The 14,080-nt window shown below is 36.1% G+C and overlaps 1 protein-coding gene across 20 annotated transcripts in view; it reads right to left on the reverse strand.

The window, feature by feature from the left end:
* Positions 1-14,080, reverse strand: part of ABI2 (abl interactor 2) — a 63,057-nt gene that overhangs the window by 15,939 nt on the left and 33,038 nt on the right. For 9 of the 20 annotated variants that reach the window (XM_061378724.1, XM_061378695.1, XM_061378758.1 and 6 more), the window contains exons 3-4: positions 9,599-9,775; positions 6,219-6,236 (exon numbers count right to left, since the gene is read on the reverse strand). The exons of 5 other annotated variants lie outside the window; for them this stretch is intronic. In XM_061378724.1, coding sequence (XP_061234708.1) covers positions 6,219-6,236; positions 9,599-9,775 — 195 coding nt within the window. The remainder of the gene's footprint in view (positions 1-6,218; positions 6,237-9,598; positions 9,776-14,080) is intronic. 6 more of the 20 variants (XM_061378818.1, XM_061378783.1, XM_061378734.1 and 3 more) reach the window with 1 other exon arrangement.

The following is a 14,080-nucleotide window of genomic DNA, read 5'->3' on the forward strand; positions in this document are numbered from 1 at the left end:
ATATATATGTAAACCTAGAGAGAAAGCTATATGGAGAAACATAAAAAGATGTAATTTTCCCTCCACCATACCTGTAGCAATTTAATCTCTATGAATTGATAAATAAATGGACGGGGAGAAAAATATTTAGCAGTGATGTGACCTAATTGTGGTTGCCCATTCCCCCTCTTTCAGGGTAAAATACTAACGAAGTAACTTTTGTATAGAAGAATTTAACTTATTTTAAAAACTCATCTGCATTTCTGACTGACTGACCAGTATAGGAATCCTAAACAATTTTTACCAGTGTAGGCATTTAGCTTATGCCAGCCAAGCATAATTCTCTCAATGTATACACCCTTATAGGAATCAATACATGGTCTTCCTACAAGTCTCTGTTAAAACAGCTGTGCTTTACGAATGCTCAAACGAATGCTCAGAGGGATATTCAATAAACCTAACTAAGCTTGCTTATATCCCTTTTTCTGTTGTTCTTTAATGCTCTATTTCACAGTGTTTCTTATTTCCAAAATGTAAGTCTTGTCTACTACCCCTACCTCCCATATATAAAAGAAACGGAGACCAAGGCATTAAGAGTATTTGCAAACACCAGTAAAGGCAAATTACTCCTTTAAAATTTGACTATAAGAACTCATTTAAAACCCTGACAATGTTTAGATTTGTGAATTCATAAATATTGCCAACAGTGCAGAGTAATATATTCAATATTCTAATGCACTGAAACTCAATTCCCTGGCTCTAGATAATCCCAGTGCTATTACATTTTCAATCTGCTAGGAGGAAAAGAAAATCAAGCAATGGAAGTTGTTTGCTGGGTTTGTGTTTCTTTTGTCAGATTCAAAAACCAGATGTTGGATTTAGTTGTGCAAGAGTACTTTGTAATGTCAATTTAAAACTTTATTTTGCATAGTCTTATGAAGTCCTTTAAGCCAACTCTAAGCAACAAGAAATCTAAAGTTAATTCAAGTGAGGGATGAGGTAAGCACTGAACTACAACTACTTGAAGGGAGGAGGGTAAGTGTAAAATGTTTTATTCTATACACGGAACATTAAGAAACAGCACAAAATTAGATTTTTTTTTAAAGTTGCAGCACCCCTGTACTTCCTTTTTAATAAGATGCCTGTTTTACTCACCCACCTCAGTTGCTCAAAAAACCCCACCTTACTGCATTGTCTCTTGCTATATTTCAAACTGCCCATTAAGCCTACAGGGGCTGGGGTTTTGAAAGTTTTTAGATGACAGCAAATGTCAACCAATCTGCATGCCCCTGAGAAGTCCATTTAGGTGTTTCAACCTATTCTTTCTGACCAGATGAAGTAACCACTAGCTAACACTTTACAGTTAATGTAAGATTCCATATATTTAACTATAAAGGCTCTAATTATTCATATACAATCACTGCAGGAACAAAAATGATGTTTTAGGCTTCCACTGGGCTAGAAGTACACAAAAAGAAAGGACAGTAGAGGTGGAAAATGTAGTGGCATCACACAGTATACTGTAACAATTCAAAGTAATACTTGCCTAACACATAACTCCAGTGACTGCTAGTTACTTTCATTAACACTGCGAATAAATACACCCTTGACATAGGGATGGGAAGTAAGCTTTAGAAAATATAGCCAAAGAAGTGGATCATATTTTAGCCAAGAAACTACAGTCACAAAGCAGCCATCCTTTAAGACTAAAATGAAAGATGGGGAAATGCGCTGACAGCAAGCTTAGTTTCAAGCTCTTTGTAATGAGTTTTCAACATTGAAATCAAAATTTTGAAAGACCAGGTTTACAGGGCTGTCATCAAATCTGACAGCACTGATGGCTTTAAGATCAGCTACTGTAACTTCCCCTTTGACTTATGGCCAAATAATCATAGAAGAGAAATAAAGAATATATTTTTCCAACCATTCTGGGAAGATCTGTGGAAATAATACCATACAAACCACTAAGAAAGTTTACAGACTGCCTTGAAGAAAGAAAAGTAAAATAAAACTTAAAACTACAGAGTTGCAACTTCAGTTGAGATACGAACACTGTCACATTTCCAGCTGTCCCCTTCTATGACAACTTCTACTAGGAGGGGGGAAAAGGGAAAAGGGAAAAGGAAGAAGGGAAGCCATTAATGCCCCCTCTTGCAAAATTTTACTCTATTGCCTCCTCTGTTTTGCACATATGATTGTAAAGATCATTTCCATACACAAGTTTTCATTCACACACATCCCTCTTACAAATCCAAAGCAACCACCAGAACTCAGGTCACATTTGCATTTGCTGTTAAGTTTCCAAAATCCCTTTTCTGGAGTAAAGTGGAATTTGCCAGAAGTCACCCGGTTTCTGATCACATTTCCTCTGGCTCTGCACAGCTGAAACTGTGTAGATGCAACTGGTTTAATTAGAGGGTGAAAGCAGAAGAATGCATCTGTCTGCTGGTGGCTGGTTTGCAGGACTACACAGATCTATGGCTGGTGTGTAGTTAAAGCTTGCAAATTCTTTTAGGAAACTGTGTGGCAAAACAGAGCAACCAGAAACACAGGATTATCTTTGCCTCTGCTCACAGCTGCCAAAACAACTAGCCACTGTGCTAAAAAAAAAGAAAAAATTAAGACTGTGGTAATGATGTGGGTACAATGCTCATTAAAAAAAAAAAAAAAGAAAAAAATGCAGCTGACTGTTCTAAAAATGGGAAAACAACCCTGTGAACAGCAAGTAGCACACAGGGTCTACCCAGAACACATGCATGGATTTTTCCTTCTGTTTTTTTTTGCCTCTTCCCATGGAAGCAAGAAAGTAGAAAATATTACAACTATGGACCACTGTTTAAAAGGGTACAATAGTATTTCATCCGGTATCTTCTCTACTAATCTACACTGTCAGTTTTAGAAAGGTGACATCTGATGACTTTAAGATGCAATACAGGACTGACTAGAGCCCTTAGAAAATTATAATTAATGTTTTGAATAAATAAGATTTATTTGCCCAATTTCTATTTTTGGCAACTAGTTTTTCCATAGATCCCAATGATTAAATCACCTTCTTAAGGTGCTACATATGACTGAGTTTCATTCATAGTTAAATATTTAGAAACATTTAAGAGATTAAGCTTGTTTAGCACTCCACCATATAAGAAATTTGTAGTGAAATAAACAACACCGGGAAATCCTGCAGTTCATTCAATTCAGTTCTTGGGAACATTTTCATGGGCAAAAAAATTCACTGAACAAGAAATGCAGAAACACATAGGTGGACAGATGAAAGAGCTGCTCATCAGAGGTGCAAAAACTACAAAAACTATTTGCACCAAAGCAGTGGGTATTTACATGGCTAAAAGGCACTTACCTGTAACAAAGATTTCAATCCATGTGTTTTACTCTTCTGAAGAACATCTCATTGTCACTCCAATTACCAAAACAAAGCGTTTTGGTTTGTTTTTAGGTTTTGTTGTTTGCCTTTTTGGGGATTTGGTTGTTGTTTTTTTTTTTTTGTTGTGGTTCTCCTCACTCCCACCCCATCCCCCCCGTCAAGAATCCTGAATACCAGCTATTCCACACACTCAAATCTCAGGAGGAGCTACTTTCTGGAGCCAAAATCAGGCTCAGCATAGACATTTTTAAGTGGTGCTTTACTGTCATACTGGATTTTCTAGAACTTTCAGCATGTCAAAAGAATCATGTTTTGCCCAAAATCTAGTAAGAAAAAGTGTCCCGTCAGTGATGCTGCATGGATCATATTCAGAAACTTCAAACAGCTACCCAACCTTCTTGAGCAACTTTGTATCTGACTCCAGCAAAAACAAAGGCTGAATGAAATCTACCTTCTGAAACCTTGCTTCATCTTGTTAAACACTACAGAAAGGAGGCACAGATTTTTGACCCATTATCTGTTACCTCAAAGTAAATTCCCTTTCAGGCTGTGCTCAGCCACTTGAATACTTACTCTGCATATCTAATTAAACCATGTGAAATGTCTAAACTGCAACCCTGTCTTGGGAACTGATCATAAGATGCAGCTTCAGCAAGTGAATTAACTAGTTTTCACCACATCCACCTATGTAAAGTAACTGAAGAACCAAGTGTGGCAAATCAAAAAGGTTTAAACAATGTCATCTTCAATTGATTTGCTGACAGCAGATGCTACAGATACTCCTCTGACTTCTAACTGACATTTTCTTCAAAATCTGTTTAAGTTTAACCTACCCAGACACAAGCACAGTTAGCCCTGCTACAGTCAGTCAGTTTACTATTGCAACTGTTGACTAAGACTAAGGGCTGTTTACAGCCATGAAAAATAATGCAGGCTAAACATGTCATATCCAATCTCTCATAAGTAAAATCATTTTTCACATGGAATTAGCGTTAGTAGCTGTCTTTTAGCTTTCATCTCTCAGGCCAATGAACAGCAACTCTACTGAGATTTAACTAGTAACTAATGTCCACTAAGAGAAGCTATGATATTTTTTTACTTTATTCTTTTTTTAAATCCTCACGTTTTGGCAATGAGTTGATTGACATGTTGTGATTTCCCTAATCAAATTTCTGATCAGATTCACTCTGGTGAAAAACAAAGAAACATTTTAACTTGTATTATAACAAAAAAATGTTATTTTCATTCCAAACCTCTAAAAAGAAAAAAATCCTTTTCTCTGAAAAGCTAAAGGCTCTTATCACCATGGCAGATGAGATTAACTGATACAGTACCTCACATAAAATGTGTAATTATAGGTAAATTTATTTTTTGGATGGTCATTACTTGTTTATAACTGAAACTGCAGAGAGCAACAAAAAACACCCGAGTTTGCAAACTGCGTTTTTTGAACTGTGCTCAGAATAAGCCATCTTCAGCATTAGATGTATCCAATTTTGTGTGGATACAGACAGAAAAAGCCAGGGAGAAGATTTTGCATTTCTCAAATAAAAAGCATTTAAACACTATGTGACTTGAAATACCATACCTCACACACTCATGTAAAAAATGTATTTCAACTGACATGCAAGAAATCTCTTATTTATTAAACATTTTCCATTGTGATCAGATATACTACACAGACTTAAATACGTTACTAAAAATACCACCTGGCCAGTTCCATCAGGACATCACTGGGATAGCTACAGTAATACCTGGTTTTATAGGCAACCTTCTCAGGAATACGCACAATTTTCCTTCAGATTTTTCCAGTCACGGAAAACAGTTAGTAATGAAAAATATTTCACAATTAACTTGGAATTCATTTAATTAACATACTACATATAAGTATTCTATGTTCTTAAGTACAGTTCCCTCTTTAAAACTGTAGTGGGCTGCTACTAGAAAACTTTTATTCCCTCTTTTCCCAGACCAGTACCACTTCAGGAAAAGAAAGATGTCACAATGCTCAATTAAGGTTATGACCTATCAATTAATGTTCTATGAACTCCAACACAGTATCATGTAACATCATTTAACTGCTTGTCTAATTGATTTGATGCTTTCTATTGCTACTTCTGCAGCTCCTAAGGCTACTAGCATTTAAACTTTTTCAAAGTCCTTGAGAATTTTACATACTCCACTCTTGAGTTCTTTGATGCACTATTCATTTAATCCTCCACTAAAATGCATCATGTATCTTGTTTAGGATTTATATTTTGCACAACTACCAAACCTGTGAAAATTTCCACATATGAATGCCTCACAGGATTTAAACAGTGCTAGCAGTTTCTGAAAAAAATAAGGATACTGCAACTTTAAAAAATAACATACAGATTTGAGTTTGTTACAGACCTTTGGAGCCCATTATCTGAGCAATCTCACACTGAAACATTAATCCAAATCAAATCATACCTTACACCGCATATAGGATAAAAAGAATATTACACAGGGGGAGGCTCATATTCAGCTGCCTAATTCACTGTACCTTTTCATCTACACAAGATTAGCACATTTCCCCCTTGCAAATCATCTACTAGGTACATTCAAGACAGTTAATATTTTATATAAATATTTATATAAATATATATAAAAAATAATATCTTTTAATTTTCAAATTAACTGTGTTAGCTTCCTTAAATACATCAATTTATATCACAAAATGTTTATCTGCAATGAAATCATTCAACAGAAGGTCTGATACACAGAAGGGAGAGTGGGTGTTGTTTTAAACAATCAAGTAACATTTATGTTAATCATCTCCCCGTGTGTAATAATCTCAGAAGAATAAGAATGGAAATCCAGCCCTGGGGTTTCTTACCTTAAATCTAAGCAACCACTTAATGCATAAATGGAGCAAATAAAAGAGGTAAGGAAAAAAAGCATTGAAAGGTTAGTTGGAACTTCAGGATATGAAGAGAAAGGAAAAAGAAAGAAAAAAGTTAAGCATTCAGCATTAACAAAATAATGTATCAGTAGATCATAGAGTGATTAAAGCAGAAGGTGTCATGAACAAAAAGATTTTCAAGCTGAAACTTTTAACATACATTGACTACAAAGCCTTTAGATTAACACCTTAAAATTAATGCTCTGATTGTACAATGTTTATGCAACTTGTTACAGTGCTAACAAAATGTCAGCTTCTTTCAGAATGAATCATGAGATCTAGACAGATTAGCTTTAGAGATTAAATTATTTGTGCTGTCAAAGGATAGCCTTATCGATAACCTGAGCTCATTTAAATGGTTACATGCATTAACATATTTACAACAGCCTCTAGAATATTAAGCTACTATTTCCTTTCTCAGTTAATATTTCTTTCCTAGACAACGCTGTTAGTTAACTCTTAACCTGATGTCATGACATCTCTTCTTGAACAAATGACAAGAGCAAATCATTATGTCTTGTAAGAAGTACAGCACTCTATATGGATACTGCACCACATACCAGTATTTTCTAAGTTGTATTTTAAGACATTAACCAACAGCTAAATCTTATTTTAAAGCCTAAGTGCTAGCTTTTTGACATTGAGTCCTACACCTTACTGGCATGCATTTCCTCTTCTTTCCACACAATCATTTTTTCAGAAATACTAGTATTTCCATTTCAATGTGATTTGATCTGTTTTCAGTTCAGCTAATCTGAATGTATTATTTTTGTAAAAACAAACATTAAATATGCAGAATCTCAACAGCAGAGCATCCAGAGTGCCTACTCTGTTTCATCCACTTAGAAGAGACCCTAATATATTAAAAAAGAAACATAATTGGATTTATTAGAAAAATCTCCTGTCTTTGAATTTAAAGTTCTATGGATCTATTAACCAAAACAGTCTCTGCTTCATACAGCTACACAGGAAAACCAGGTCCCCCTGTACTGGCCAGAGTGGCCAGTTACATAAGAGGGTCCGTGACCTTTTCCTCAACAGCATTCCCTGATAATTACAGTACCTTAATACACATCACTTTGAATGGATCTTCTCTTCCTTTTTTCCCCTCATCCTCTTGACTAAAGAGCTCTTAGGAGGGACAAACAGATCTGAAGACTTTGTAACTCAGAAAACATTTGAAAAAAATTAAAATCAAATCTCTTTTAGAGAGATCTTCAGATTCCTGCAGCATTGTAGCTTAGGGAGGAGAGACTGTTGGAATGATAGTGGCACTTAAAATTCCCTCTCACCTGTAAAGAAACCATACGGTAAAGCACCTATTCCTGAAGATGCTTTGAATTTCTGAATGGAAGGAATAGGTGCTCAAGTGCCTATACTATGTCTTTCAACATGGTAGACCGGATTTCTTGGCCAAGCACAACAAAAACAGGTTCATAAGCACAACTGGCCACTTTCTCCCATCAGCAACATAATGTTTCTTTCTTCTGTGCTGAACAGAGGATTAACCTGATCGGAACACATCTATGGATCTTAAGGATAGCATGATTTCAAGTTCTCCATTTACTGTTTCACAAGTACACAATATTTTTTCATTTTCTTGATAAATACAGCACATTGTAAATACAATTTGTAAAACATTTTCAGCATACCACAAGCATAAGAATGGATGTAAATACACATTTGACTCATCCATTTGATGAACTATGTTCTTTCAGAACATACCTCATTGCATCAGTGAGTACTGTTCTGCTACATTGAGGTAAGTGGGATACCAGTTATAATGGTTTAGAGCCTGTGCTAAATAAGATTGTGCTGCTGAGCAATTAAAAACTATTCTTTAAGGAGTTCTAAAATAATCTCCTTGAAACAAAAGTGATCATTAAAATATTAGCAACAGTAATCCTACAGGTTAATATGTTTCATTTTAATCCATATCCAGAAGGAGTTCTGCTGACCTGCACAAATTCAAAATTTGTAAGAATTAACAGCAGATTTTAACACAAGACTGGTAATAATTTCTGGGTGAAAACTGTAGTTTTAATGCTGGGATTTGTTGGTTTGGTTTTCCAAATCAAGCTTACAGAGTCACTTGTCTTTTTAAAATCTATTTAAAGTTACAATATGAGATTGACTCTTTTAGTAGGAAATGGGGAAGAAAGACTTTCTGTTAAAGAGCAAGAAGTTGAAAGACCTTGAGAAAAATGTTTGGCAAAGATATTTAAATCAGACTGTTCAGAATTTGAATTTTAGGAGTTTGATTAAACAATCTTTGCCATTTAAATAGCTATCCAAACAGACAGTTCAAATTGAACAACATAGGTAACCTAATGCAGTTAGGTGTCAAGCAAAAGAAATTCTGGTGTACACTGACTTGAAGAAGCACCTTACCTTACTGCTACTTAGCAGGTTTACAGATTTGTTAGATTTTCATGTGAAAATGACACTGCTTTATGTTATTTACCTTTCTTCTCCTGGAACTTTTAACATTGTCAGTATTCTCTTTTCCATATTTGTTTTCCTGGCAGCACAAGTTAACAATAAGCTCACACCTGCTAAGGCTGTTTACATTTAGGATGCGCTTTTAAAAATGTGCATAAATAATCTCGCACATGATATTACTGCTGTTGTGTACACTGATCAAACATCTGCATACAACAGCCACCAGGTGTGCCTCAGTCTGATCTTTGCCCTGATATGCCTTCTTTTTTCCTAGTCTTAAAAGAGAAAACCAGCTGGCTTCAAGCTTGGCAGCAGTATTTCCATTCTGAAACCCCATATAGCACTGAAGTTGTAGAGCACTCACTTTCATAAGCGTATCACAGGATATGGGTATAACTGACTGACAGAAGGAAGAAAAGGCAGCCCATAATACTTCTTATGCAAACCCTTTCTTCGGGTGAGCTTCAAAGTAAACCAGTGGCAATTACAGCTGGATCATAGTTTGTGGTGCTAATTCAGGAAGGAAACTGAAGGTCATTAGCCTTTCAGTCTCCAGGTATATCCCTGGCAACTGATTAAATAAATAAATAACAGCATCACACAAGTAGGGATTCAGAACCATTTTAAAAGGTGAGGCCCATAGTCCCAAATATCCTCAGAAATAAGGTTCAGTAGACTTGCAAGATTTAGAAACACTGGGACAAGGGAACAAGAAGAGGCAACTGCAAACTGGACAGGATTCCTCTTACGCTTATAGACACACTGGCCAAGCAAGGAGAAACTGATGTATTACTACGAAAAACAGCAAGTTATTTTGAAAATATACAAAGACAATGTATTTGCAGTTTGGCTGTTTTAACAATATCACCTACCTTCACTCCATGTCCAATATCATCTAGAATTGTATAATCAATAGGTTTCCTGATGTAGCGAACTGGTCGCTCCAAGTTAGCTGGTGCAATGATTTTGTGAGTTCTTGAGGTGTTTTTGTTTGTAGTCAAGATACCAATTTCTCTTCTAGCAACTTTTTCTTTGTGAATGTCCACCGTCTACAAAAGACGCAGTGTATTTACTAAGAGTGGTATGCATTTGAATACAGAGTCAGTATAAAAGAAAACTGAATTAGTTCCAATGTTTTGAAGATCCCTGTATACTGTGCTAAACATATCACTACGTATACTTGATTCCATCATCTTTGCTCAATTTACTGTTGAACTTGCCACCTTTAAACCCACACTAACAGCTATGGGTTCTCTGGGTTCTCTGTTACTCTAACTCTTTACAGTTCAGCAAAATTTCTTCTCCCTTCCACCCCTGGTAGTTCCCGTCAATTTACTGACACAGTTTTATATGATTCCTCAAATTATTCTTTTTAATTTTACAAATACTCTCTAAGCTTGTCTTGAAATAGGCTCCAACTAGATGAAGTTTAAGGATACCTTCCCAAAACTTAACTTCTATGACCTGAAAAACAAATCATAAACAGGTTTTCTTACACTGTGAAACAGTTTGCTATACTAGGACTGGTAGTCATGTGATAGAATAAAATTTCACTCAGACAAATTGATAAGGTATTTTAGTCATTACAAATCACTCATCACAAAGCAATTATTAGACTTTAGAAGGTGCTCGGTACTGACTTGTCTACAATGAAGCCAATGGTTAAGCCCACTGTCTTCACTTAGAATGTCTAAGGCCAATGCTGAAAATCCCTTCCTCCACATATTACAAGTACCATCAAAGAATGTCCAGTTTAAGATAAAGCCCTGCTGAAAATCTATTGCCTAAAAGCATGTTATTGAATCTTGGCTGGTAACTAGACTAGGAAAAAATGTTTACCTATTCCTTCCAAAAAACAAAATGTCTTAAATCATGTTGCACAGAGTTGTTGCGTCATTTAAAACAAAAAAATTCTTTGCTCACAAAGCAACTTTCCTCATAGGAAACTTGCCAGAGTTGTGAACAAACTTTTCAGCTACAGGCTAACAAGAAAAAGGTAAGAAAACAGCCAAAATCACCAACTCTATCCTAGCCAAAAAAAGGACATGCCATTAGGATTTCTAAACATTCACATGATTTCTTGTTACTGCTTGAGTACATGAACGGCACTAGAAAGACTTTTCACAATTAGGAGGTAGGCTCCGTAGCAATTAAGCAACAGGAACAAATGAGAATTCACTTTCACAACACACATTTCTTTTCACTTCTTTTTTTCCTGTGGGCAGGGACTGGGGCAGTGTGATTGGCTACACTGGTTTACGCTATTGTTTGTTCTACTGATAGCAAAACCAAGCAAAACAGACCCTGCGTTACTTCATGCAACCATCATAACCTTTAAAACTACAAAGATTAAAAACTGAAGAAACAAAAAGCCACTTCCAAGAAGTTATTTCTTTACATTCTTTCCAGAGAAGATTTTCCACAAATACAAAGGACATTATATGGAAGCATAATTGCCATCTATCAAGATCACTTAGTACTTCCTAGCAACACAGTTTCAGGATCTTGCAACTTTGTTAAAGTTATGTACTGAACACAGTTGTCAGGTACATTTCTGCCACCTCTAGTACCATCTGCCCAGAGCTGTAAGGTTTCTACTAAAGTTGCACAGCTATTTCTTAAAGCTATGGAAAAGTAGATTATTCAAAGTCAAAAAATGTTGGCAAGTATCTATGGAAAGCTCAAGTTTGTTTGTTTGAAACTTAACAGGGGTAGTAAACCATGTGGGACACATCTTCCATCACACTCACAAAAAAAAACAACCAACAAACCCAAACAGAATTGGCCAATATATAAACTGTGCAGAAACACACATATTTCTATGACTACTTAACAACTAAAGCACTCTCCATACAATTTTGCCAAAGTCCTTCTTGAAGGTCTCTGTGATGACCCGGTCCAGGTACCATCCCCCAGTACAACAGTGCATATCAGATCTTAACAGTTCTTACAAAGTTACTGGCTGTACAAGCACCAGTGCAAATAGAGCACATAAGCATGTTCCAGGCCAGAATACCAAAAGGATACTGTTCTGCAACAGCATAGGATTTAATACTTTATCATCCATCACAGGTTTTTATCCCTTCTCTGTGACAAAACCTTTGCTTTTGCAGCATAGTGGAATGAGAAGTTCTGGAATAAACAGCAGTCATACCAAAGACAGCCTACAAAATCTTCAGCTCATCTGTTGAACAGTCAGAAAGCACATACTTTCTAATGATATGTGATTGCAGTAACTTGGAGGACAGTCTCATATTTAATGCCACTGAAGAATTCGATCTCCACAATCTCAAACTTCATCTGTGATCTAGACATGTCATTAGAGAACTGCAGAAATACCACGTTGCCTCTTGAATGGTCTGTGTCTCGCAGTCCTCTGGTACCATTAACTAGGATGTTAAACCACCTCAGCTGCAACAGCAGCTGCACCTTAAATGCTATGTGACGTTTCAAATATATTGAAACATCAAAATCTTATGGGTCTGAATCTGGTCATTCAGAACTAGTTTATGCCTTGGACACTACATTTTCAGAGCCTTAATTTCAGTCTATAAATCAGAAGGAAAAAGTAATTCGTGCAGTGTTAGCAAGATTATCTCTTCCTTTCTTTCCAAGAACTTGATGTTTGCAACTTTAAAGATGTTCTTTTAATCTTTTTGTATATATCGATAATTATGCAATTATCCATAAATAGTGTGAGTACAGATAATTTAATGCACATATTACTGCAGTGATGGTACCTTCGCACTGTGAAAAATTGTTTCCGTGAATGAAAAGCATCGTTTTTTAAATTATTCATAGGAGTTATGAGTACAACCAGTTTCCTTAAGGACCATGGTGATCAGTGAGGCATTACTACAGTACCAAATAATTAAATGCATAGAAGCTAATTAAATGCTGAAGCTCATTTAATGGGAATTCTCTTGCATGATGATCCAGAATCTCTCTTTTGCATTGCATAGCTACGGAATAACTAAGAACACAAAATCAGCACCTAACTCTGTTACATACTCCTAAAATTTTAAGTATTTTGCTGGGAGGTTTTTTAAAAGTTTATTTTTTTTTGCTTTAGTAGACACCTAAAACTCTAAGATATTAAGACACCTATAAAACAGAGGAAAGGAACATTCCAGTATTTGATTAGCAAAGAATGGAACAAAGATTAACCTGCTACTAAAGAAAATTAAATAACTTCTCCTCAACACAGGAATTTACTACCTTCAGCACTAGCATAAATCCCTTGAGACAGGAGAATGCTAGCAGAACGTTTATTCAGCAGTTGGGAAACTTCTATTGAGAAGTCTGGGGGATTAGAACTGGACTAACAGAATACCTGGCTTGAAAAGTCTATCAGAAAACACAAATGGGATATCCTGTGCCCTTCTATAACTTAAAGCCACTGTTTGTTAACAAGAAGTTTCAGACCTCTGACAGCTCTCCCTCTACCACCCCCAAGCTCCTTTGGCAAAAACTTTTAAATGGTGGTTTGTTAAAGGCTGGGCTCATTACTATAATGTTTTCATATGCTTTCCTACATGCCTACAATAAGCCAAAGGGAAATAAATTAAAAACCCACTACTTTTTTTTTTTATATTGTTATTAGGAATTTTCTGGCCATTTTGAAACATCAAGTTGCCATACTGAGTTCAATAATAACAGCCTCAAGATCTGTAAAGATCAAAATAAAAAAAACAAAACAAACATTAAATCATTTCTGGGTTTCCAAAATTAACAATATTTACCACTTCATGTAAACGTCACTGAACTCAGTTTTGAGAAATATTCTTCTCTACCTCTAAGTGAAATTTCTCAAGGTATTAAGTTAGTACTTGTGCTGGTTTTGGCTAGTATCAATTTTCTTCACAGCAGTTAGTACAGGGCTATGTTTCAGATTTGTTCTGGAAATAGGGTTGATAACACAGTGATGTTTTAGCTCTTGCTGAGCAGTGCTTACACAGAGTCAAGGCCTTTTCTGCCTCTAACCCCACCTCACCAGTGAGTAGGCTGGGGGTGCACAAAGCTTTGGGAGGGACAGCTGATCCCAACTGATGCAAGGGAGATTACATACCACATGATGTCATGCTCAGCATATAAAGCTGGGGGTAGGTTGGCTGGGAGGCCACTGTTCAGGAATGACCAGGCATCAGTCAGTTGGTAGTGAGCAACTGTTTTCATTTGCATAAATTTTCAGGTTTGACAGGTCTCTCATTTTCCTTTTAATGAAAAATTTTAATCATCATCATTATTATATTTGAATTATTAAACTCCCTTTACCTCAACCCATAAGTTTTTTCACTTTTAGTCTTCTGATTCTCTCTCCACAACATGGGGGGGGGGGGGAAGAGTGAGCAAGC

Source organism: Neopsephotus bourkii, unplaced genomic scaffold, assembly GCF_033783945.1.
Source record: "Neopsephotus bourkii isolate Nb327-2 ecotype Australia unplaced genomic scaffold, CSIRO-AGI_Nbou_v1 NB_196, whole genome shotgun sequence".
Classification (NCBI taxonomy): Eukaryota; Metazoa; Chordata; class Aves; order Psittaciformes; family Psittacidae; genus Neopsephotus; species Neopsephotus bourkii.